The sequence below is a fragment of the Thunnus thynnus genome, chromosome 1, assembly GCF_963924715.1.
Source record: "Thunnus thynnus chromosome 1, fThuThy2.1, whole genome shotgun sequence".
In the NCBI taxonomy this organism is placed as follows: domain Eukaryota; kingdom Metazoa; phylum Chordata; class Actinopteri; order Scombriformes; family Scombridae; genus Thunnus; species Thunnus thynnus.
In genome coordinates, this window is record NC_089517.1 from 9,801,948 (window position 1) to 9,811,998 (window position 10,051).

Sequence of the window (10,051 nt, forward strand, 5' to 3'; positions counted from 1 at the left end):
GTCAAGTGTGTCAAACAATACATATATATATATATATAAGACACAGACTTTTCTTAACATGCAACTTTTAGGTAAGCAGTCACATCACTTTTACATTTTCATGAATGGATCATAATGCGAGCAAACACACCAAAAGTTTGGTTCGGATGTGCAGATTGGCGACACTCCAAAAGAAGCTGCCTGACAAATATTTTAACATTTTCCAGGAACATTTAAGGCAACAGTCAATTACATAACCAGCTACAGACAATCTTGGAACAGTTTATTACTTGGGTTTTTATTTTTGTATTTACTATGTTTAATATGGAATACGACAGGAAGTCCCGGGGAGCTGATTGTACATAAAGACATCGTTTGTACCTTGTTTTAATGTGTCTCTTCTCTTGACTTTTATGATGTTGTACATGAGTGTTAGTATGGTGTTTGGCATTAAACTATCCTTTGAATAGACAGAAACCATTTCCTCTTTCATTTCTGCCATTGTGTTTGTATGATTCTGGCCACTTTTTTAACAAAATAAGCCCGTCCATACACTGAATTAAGTGTAATGACGAGCAAAGGTGTATTTTTTTTTTATGCAGCTTTTGTCTTGTCTTTTATAAAGTCCCCAGTTACGGAGCACGAGTTGAACAATATAACAAGAAGAAATCATAATTTGATTGTTTAATTTCCAATGCTAGAAAAAATTATATACAAAAAGGAACAGAATGGTTATATCCAGCTCTTTTGTGAGTTATGAAGATGCAAAACAAAGAGTTTCTAAAGCAGTAGTTTTAGATATGTTGATATGTTTGTAACAGCCGTATAAATGAGGGCAACTCATTTCAGTTTGGAAACACATGGACGACTTCTTCTGCTATGCTCGTACGTAGATCCTTGTGCACACCACATCATCGGCTCCGAAGGTCTGAAACGAGATTGAGAGGGAGAGAGAAAAAAAAAAAGAAAGTATCTGATTACCATTTCATCAGCATTAGCTCGTAGCCTGTTCTGTTGCCACGCCTCATTAGAGGTTTCTTGTTATTCATGAATGATTCTTTTCACTGCAATCGTAGCTCATTGCCTCTCGTGGCTCTTTCTGAAACGGACAAAGGCTTCCTAATCAAACGAAGCAAAGGCAAAAGATGTGTTCAGTTAACTGTTAAGTACAAATTTCAGTTGAAGTAAATGTCTCTAATGCACTCTCCATATTTCTTCTAAGACAAAGTTAAAGTCCTGATATTTGCTGCTGCTCTGCTATATTTCCACCTTTTTAATTCGTGAAAAGCAAGCTAATATTGTGATTTTAATTTGACACTACTCAGTGAGGAATATGGCAGCTGCCTGAAAGAGAAACGGACGTGACAGAAACTGATATGAAAATGGGAAAGAAACATAGAAGGCCCTCGGATCAGGGGTGTGTCCAGTTCCTAAGATTTATGGGAGTCCCACAGGCATAGCATTATGGCCAACTGCAGCGCCACACATCATCATTATCTCAAGCCGTGCAGCGTGGCGGAACAGGAAACAGGCCCGGGCTGTGAAAAATGGAGCTGAGATGACTCCATCTGGCACGTGGCCCGATGCCGAGGGAGACATTAACTGGAGCTAACGCCAGGGTCCATTGGCATTTTTCAACAGTGTGATCAATGAGGCCAATTAGAGCCCACAGGAGAACACAACAAATTTGGACCAAGAGACCCCCCGACGCTATCACAGCCACACAATTTCTCCTGGCTCCAGTCCAATCATAAGCTAGCCATTTTGAGGACTGAATTAATCTTTAAAATCAATATCTACTGGCTTCAAATGTAAAGGATGTATATGAGGTTCCTCACAGTAAGAGTAGTTTTTTTCTCTCTCTCAAGCATTTATCCTCCTCCCACTTATCCTTTTCACTGTAGACTCTCCAAATGGTCATTGTAGTCCACCCATCTTCGATCACTGTGAGTGCTGTAAGCCACCACATGTTGTCTTCATTAAGCCTTGCATCCATCCATCTTCCCCTGAGAGCTCTAATTTCCTTCATCTACTGGCGGCCTTTTATTCAAGTTTATGCTAATTTTTTTTTCTGTTTATACTGAAGGATTGATCATATTCCTCTATGAGTAGGAAGGAGAACGAGGCTGGTGTTAGTGGACAATGGGACATGTTAGCTTGTAGCGCTCTTTGTTCAGAATATCAAACAGGTACTTTCCACATGTCATTTTAAATTTTTAGGAATTCAATTTGACCATTTGATTATGTTTTGGCTTGTCTTGAAGCTTTGAACATAGCTGTGGACATAAGAGTCAGACTAAGACTTAAGACTTGACTGTGATGAGACGTGACCTACTTGAGACCAGCCTCTAAAAGACGTCTTGTCTTCTGTCTTGAGACTTGAAAGTGGAAACATGTAATTCTCAACTTATGAGCTGCTATAATCCTGCAACAACATGGTCTGAATGATATAAACATGTTGAAATTTCTAATTATAATGGTCAGAGACTTGAAAGACTTTCAATTTAAAGACTTGACAGACATAAACAGTTGCCGACTCTACCCAGAATTACTATATACCTCCACCTGTGATCATTTAAGTAGATTGTCAGTGTTATACAGTATGTTCACATTTGAACAAGAGTCTACAGCTATGCCAGCAGCTTTGCAAGTATGTAGGAAAATAAAAAGTATTGGACGAATTTAAAATTTGACCCGATGATGGCGCTAGACGATCAGGTTCGCCAAAGTTATTTCAACTCATCCTAAGTGGAACATGGATGGATTGCCATGGAATTTGGTACGGGCATCCAACAGTTGTCAGAACATTTCACTGAAAACCACAGATGAGAAACCTACAGTAAAACTAAAGGTGTTACCATAAGGTTTTAGGATGAAGAGACTATTTCACAGTATCTTCATCACCTCAGAGTTGAACGTCTTTGCTTCAAGGAGGCAATTATGTTGAAATTACAGAACAGCAGGGAATTTATCAGACCTCTCCCTCCTTGCCGGTAAAACTCGATTATATCTTTGAAAAAAGCAGGTTTTTTTTCCAATGATTCAACCCCACATGCCTATCAGGTTACAGCCCATCACTCCACATGGACAGACGTACACACCCTTATCTTGAATAAAAAACAGATTTTCCTCCTGTTCAAAGGTTTCTTTCCAGTTTGAAAACCTGCATCCGATCCAAATTACAGCCCCTCTCAAATGTTTTCCTGATTGCCTCTCTTCAGAGGTTAGTCACAGTCGGTAAAGAGGAGATCTCCATCACATCCAAACTGGACTCTTTGTTGTCCATCTGGCCAATAAATCCAAGCAGGCCCAGATGTTTACAGAAACACTGTATTGTCCCGGTGATCTTGAATTGCCAGGAAATGGAGACGGCAGTGTTTCTGATGGATGCAAGATCATGAAGTGGAATGTAGCGTCTAACAACAAACGTATGGCAGCGAAATGTTAATTTAGCCCTTTGAAATCCAGAAGAAGTTTCCCTGTGGACCCTCTGAAAAGGTGTTGCTGCAAGCTATAACTGTATTCAGATGAGAATTGGCAAATAATTCACTTCTTTTTGGCCTTTCGCGTCATTTTTCTTTTAATTAAGGTGCATCGTGCAGCCAATAGCAAAAATCAGACCACCGTGAAATGACCCAAGAAAAACAAAACTCCCCTCAGCTGTGTGCTATTTCTTGTTTACATTTGAGTACAAGACCTTTATGAAGAATTCCCTTAATATTTTTATGGATTTCTTTATTTTATGTGGAAAATAAAAGCCCAAAAAAGGGGAGGGGGGGTGGGGGGGGGGGAAGAACAGCTCACTATGACAATGTCCTTACGTACAGTTACAGGCATGTTTATACACACCCTCATATGGCAAAAGAAGGAAATTTGTGAAATGGATGGCAACTCCCAGTGGCCATGAGAGAACATTTCCTTGGAGTCATGTAGTATTTTGGAAAAAAAATATCCACCAGATCGTTAAACAGTGTCACCACCCAGTTATGGCCTCTTTAGACCATCTGTCTAGTTTTGGTTTCTGCTTCTGCAGTGGAAAGGCTCATCATCATCATTATTACAGAGAAACTCTCTTAATAGGAATAGTTTTGGGAAATAAGCTGAGAGTTGATGAGAAGATTGATACCACAGACATGAGAGTGGTCGTAATTTTCTATGTATTTCCAAAAATGTCAAACTATTCCTTTAAAGGACACACTGTACTGCCAGAACAACTGTATTTTTGACACGAATTTGAGGACCGTCCCTTCAGCCCACCCATGTTTTTCATATTGGCAGACACAGAAAATGGCCCATGTGGTTCAACATAGTGACCTCAGGATTTGACACCTCATCCCACGTCGCAAAACATCCAAACATCTGTTCATAGATCTGCTGAGACTTTTTTTTTTTTTTTTTTTAAATGCAAATGGGAGTCATTGCGTCAGACTGATGGGATGAGAGCATTTGGGAGTCACAATTTAATAAAAGAAAACACAGAACCAGTCCGTTACGTTATGAATCTACAAAGGGAAGATGAGCCTCCGAGGAGGTACATGTGACTCCAAAATCCATGCTCTGAATTTAGTGCTCGCTTTGGTTTCTGTCACCATATTTCTAATTACGGTAAACTTAAAACAACCCACCAGTATGAGTTCATCCCCTCTGAGTTCTCTGCTCCAGAAGGTTTTCGGGCCGTTCCCGTTCAGTAGAGTCTGTGTGCAGTAAATCTTGTTTTCCGTCTCCCAAGTGGCCAGGCTCTGTGGAAAGGCAGCACCTCAATGAGATCTCCTACAAATATGCCCTCAGTTTCACCTGGATAACAGGACGTCAGCAGAGAGTGATATGTATACATGGAAGATCCTGCCATGTTACCAAATTTACTACTGCCTGCTGATTTTCAAAACATTAGATTTTTCGATGCATTTTTACCTTTTTCCAGGTAGCCAATGGATTTCCTTAGTTTCAGTACAGTGTGAGAATAAAATTGCAGGATGTTGAGTCTTGTTTGGAGACAGCCAAAGCAGTATGATTAATATGATATGATATATGCTTTGGAAGCACGGCTGAAAGTTTGGACTGCTTTTCTAAAGTCTTCCACGGTGATGCGTTCAGGTGCTGGTGCAAATTCCCAACATCTAAGACTTGTTTTTAATGAAAAAAAGCTACCAAATTCATATAATCCTTCTCATAATGTTCATTTTGAGACTTGTTACATGTGTTATATGCCTGATAATATGTTATGTTTTTGTTGGACAGGGGGAAGAGTAGCTGCTAACTTAGTGGCAGCTCATGGGGATCCAAATAAAGAATTTGTCTTTTGCACATTCATGGATTATATCACAGGTTAATTACGTTACCTTGCACTTTCTGCCGTCCACCGTCTCCTCATTAAACTCCTCACCAACAACGAAGTTGACCTCCGTGGTGCGGACCGTGGTGGACGTCTTGATGTAGAAGTTCTCGCCGTTCTGCTTTATCTCCACATGGGGCTTGGACGCAGCCGCCACTGCGACCTTCCTCAGCATGGCGTTAACACCTGAGAACAAACCTAATTGTGAGCCTGTGTGAATTTGATGAGTGTGTAAATGATAGTGAATGGATAAAACTCGCAATGACCTGATGTGCTAAACAACAGGCCCCTGTTGGGGTTTTTTTGGTGCCCCAGACAAGAATTCCCACTAAATACCACCTACGTTCTCTGTATTTTATCATCTGACATTGAGTTGTGTCACCTCACATTTTTGCCTGTCTGCCTCTGGCGCCAAATGGGTGGTTTAAAAAAAAAAAATCAGAGTTGCTGTTTCAGTGATGAAGGAATGCAAGAAAGAGAAAAAGGTATCTATCTCAGGCAGAGTCATGCCACATTGAAAACAATTGGCTTTTTATTTGTCAGGAGGAGCTATTTACAGTAAAAAGCCATTGGTGGAATGAAAATCAGAATCCTCCTGCAGCTGCAGCTGAGATTGTTATCAGCAGATGTTGCAAATATGGAGGGGATGCAGTGACAAGGTGATGAGAGAGGGGAATGTTGGCGCCCTTTGCTTTGTTTATCTCTGGTGTAAATCATGATATATATTCTGTCCTGTAGAATGAGTGGAAAAGCTCTTAACCCTCTCTGTCACACAGTTACAGTACAAACAATTAGATAAGCGAACACTTCGGTCTGTTTGCCATCCGTCCTCCTCATAGTCCATCACTGAGACGCAGCATCAGTGCATGTGTAACAAGACGAGTTTGTCGTCTCGTCCTGCAATTGAAACCAGATTTACTCCACTTTGGAACAAGAGAAGACTTTAATTTGTCTCCTCCAACTATAGCCTACATCCACATGAGAAAAAAAAAGCTCTGCAGCAAAGACCTGTGTAGTTATGGAGGTGTTATTATGGAAATTGTGATGAATATCATCTTTTAATGGTAGTTTAAGTGAATGAAATGATTTTATTTCTTTATTTCTCTACTGTCTAAATTGCTTACAATCACTGTACAGTCTCCAATTTTCCACTTCAAGTGTAATTTTTGTATTTTCCTTACATTTGAAAATCAATAAACTATTCAACTAAACATCAGTCAACTCCTCATGTGTTTAAATATAACCCCTGACTGCAGTCTAATGCCAGTATAAAGCAGTCATGATCTTCCACAGTGCAGAAAATAGAACTCTGACAGGCTTGTTCATTTCAATCTGCAGTCACTGGATCATTTTAGTAAAAAAACCTTCTCTCACTAAAACACATTCAAACCTTGAAAGGAGAAAAAGAGTGAAATGTTCTCACCCAGGGCTTTAAGCAGCTCGTCGAAATTCTCGCTGCTTTTCATTTTCCAGTTTCCTGCGAAATTGGGCATTTTTTTTGTTGCTGGGTGTTGATTGTGTGTCAGCCGTCGCCTCTCGTCGTCTGTCTCCTGCGCTCCCTTTTTCTTCAGGCTCTTTCTCTCCCTCCGTCCTTCCCTGTACTCCCTCCTTCTCTCCTCCCTGTGTGTAATGATCCCATGCAGCAGACCGAACCCCCCCCCCCTCCACCTCAGCCTCCTCTCCCACACACACACACACACTTAATGGTTTATTGTCATTAGAGAATTCTTTTAATGACCGTCCTAAATTATGGTTCAGCTGGAGTGTCTCATCTGCAGTATCAGTCAGCTTATCAGTGGAAATTAATGGTGCATTTATATAATTATGTGATCTCAAAATCTTTGGAGTTTTTTTTTTTCTTCCCCAGAAAAATCTCAGTGGATCACAGATGAATAGAGAATTGTACAACAAAACCCTTTTGAACTCCTTTTTTTAGTTTTGTTTAATGTATCAACCCTTCTAGTTTAGCCAAATATAAAAAGGGTGGGTTCACCTAAATTACCACAAAACATCTTTTCTCACTTATCTCCAGTATATATCTCATCATGAAGACAGTTTTACCTCTATTTTCCCAGATTTTGAGATATCTGAGATTTTTCTGCTGCCACCCAAAAACAATGGAGTTGAATTCAATGGAGTTTCAATCCAACAGTAACATCTCTCTTCAGAAACAACGTCCCTGTTGCGGTTGATCCACAGATCTCGCTGTGAACAGCTTTCATTGCAACTTCTCTCTGCTAAAGAAACAGTGCCTGTATGAAAACAAGGTCTGTTAACATCAGCACAGTTTCTGGAAAGAGAAGCTGTTTTTTTATGTAATTTTTACATTTACTCATTTTTTACCTCCATTGTATCAGGGCGCAGGCCAACGTCTCTGATATCTCAAAACCTGACAAATAAAACTATCTGCATGGATAGATACCACCAGAGAAAAGTGAGAAAATATGTTTGTTTGTTTGTCTTTTTTTGTAATTTGGGGCGAATCTGCACTTTTAAATGGGATCAAATTTGCATCAAAACAATCCTGGAAGAAGTTTTTGTATGATTTAACCTTAGATAACAGAAAATTGTAATATCAGCCAGAAGAAAAATGGTAAAGACAACTAATTTAAAAGGAGTCAAAAGCTTATAATAGAGGTTTCGTAGTGCAGTCTCCATTTAGCTGTCAACACCACTGCGAGGTTTCTTGATACTTAGAGACAAAGTGTTACCATCAGTTTCCTCTAAACCCCAATGAGATCACATCACTAATATTGAAGATGATGATAACGACAGCTCCTTTTTAATACCTTTTTATACTTTTCTGCTTTTTAAACATCCCCATTTTTGTCTAAAGCTGCACAAACGGTTACAGAAAGTCTCTCAACACAAGATGTTCTCAACGCTCTTTACTATCCCACCTCCTGTCCTACTCACACGCACTCGCATATCTTCCACCATTACATCCCATGAGAATGAGAGGCCCTTCCTCTAACCTCAGCCAAGTCAGATTTGTTCCCTCTCTGACAGCCCCTCATCCATCTTTTTGACAAAGTGCCTTCCAGACACCGCTTGATAATTAATGTATAGAGCAGAGCAGAGAGCACTCAGTCATCCCACCAGGAAGTGTCAGCTCAAAGAAGACTTCCGCTGTCTTCACGAGGAAAACCTTGTTGGTTTCATTCACCAGTAGGATTTGTGTGTGTGTGTTTTGTCTCTGGGTGGGTTTTTTTTTTTTTTTTATTTCCAACAGGGAAAGTGGTGAAAGGAGGAGAGGGAAAGTTTGAGAGTTTCTGACAAAGCATGAACGGGAAAAAAATGTGGGATGTGAGAGAATTGTCTGCTGCCATCTATCGCCCTGTTCATGGAAAATGGTGACTTTTAACATTTGTGCCAGTTACTTCTGGTATTTCTATGGCTTTAAATTTGAGAATCACTGTTCTTAAAAAAAGCAGCATTTTTCACTCATACACAATTATATCTCCGGTAACATAAACCTTTAATGTCTTATACATTGTTTCATAAGTTTATTAATTTCTTTCTCCTGAAAAAATCACAGTAAAATGAACAAGTTTCAACCTAAAGCCCATTTTATCCCTTTAACACTGGATATAATAAAATATAATATATGAAATCCTTCATATCACACTGTAACTTTTTCACACTGAACGTTGCAGTTATCTTTGCTGCCAAATTAGATAAAACTGTCAGTAAAAAAAAAAAAACACTCGGATTAAAACTAAACTGACTTCCCTTCAGTAAATCCTTTCATCTCATTACCTGACTAACATAATGAGATATGACCTTTGCTGTCAGAGTGTCACCTTCCATAAGATGTATGGACGCCCCACGGTTATGAGGACATCAAGGAAACACATTAGCTTCTCAGGCCACAGAATCACATTTTCCCCTGACGGTCCTTTAATTGCACGATGAACTCCCAGAGGAACGGGACAGGACAATATTGACTTTTTTTTTTCTAAATTGTTGCAGTTGATATTGTTCAAAGCCTCTAAATTGAATACAGCCTTCTTATGTGTCATTTGTACATCAAAGAATTGGTAGGAGCAGCGAGTTAGGAAACATAAGGAAAACATTTTCCCCCGTGATCACTTTTTAAATATTTGATCCAACCAAGGAAATAACTTGTCTGCAGTGATTTCATGCATCACAAATTTTAAAAAGTTGAAGCTTTTAAGGAGTCTGCCTTTATGTCATTCATGTCAAATCAGTGATCTGGGGGGATTTTGGATATAAAACGCATAATAAAAGACAAAATATTACCATCTAAACTATTTCACGGCATGTTTAACTAGTTTATAATACAAGAAATCATCCAGGTAGATATATTGATACACTGTATGTCAGCTGATCTTTAAAAGGAAAATTGCAGTACAGCAATGACTAACATATAATTTACAAGTGTCATCACTACAGTTTGTCCACTAGAGAGCACTGACAGGTTTATTTTTCAACTGGAAAATGTCTACAGTATCTACATCATCTCAAAAAAAACCCCAATATCAATTGATTTACCATCTGATTTTTTAAAACTCAAATATTGATGTCAATCAGGCTCTAATGCAGGTGTATGTATGTATTTTATGTTAATTTGATAAATGTTTCCAAACAATTTCTTATAGTTTGACATGATATCTGTTAACCCCTTTACAAACCCATTAATCATTATTTAATTCGTCTCATTTTTTTAGAGTAAACAGTGAAATATCTGAATTTAAGGGCAACACAAAACACATGAAC

At 39.0% G+C, this 10,051-nt stretch overlaps 1 protein-coding gene across 1 annotated transcript; it reads right to left on the bottom strand.

Annotated features, from left to right (window-relative positions):
* Positions 1 to 648: 648 nt before the first annotated feature.
* On the bottom strand, positions 649 to 6,914 carry LOC137173959 (cellular retinoic acid-binding protein 1). The gene is made up of 4 exons (XM_067578946.1): positions 6,735 to 6,914; positions 5,319 to 5,497; positions 4,605 to 4,718; positions 649 to 907 (listed from the first exon to the last, which is right to left on the bottom strand). The coding sequence occupies exons 1-4, from the start codon at positions 6,802 to 6,804 to the stop codon at positions 857 to 859; spliced, it is 414 nt and encodes a 137-aa protein (XP_067435047.1). The 5' UTR covers positions 6,805 to 6,914; the 3' UTR covers positions 649 to 856.
* Between the last annotated feature and the right edge of the window lie 3,137 nt (positions 6,915 to 10,051).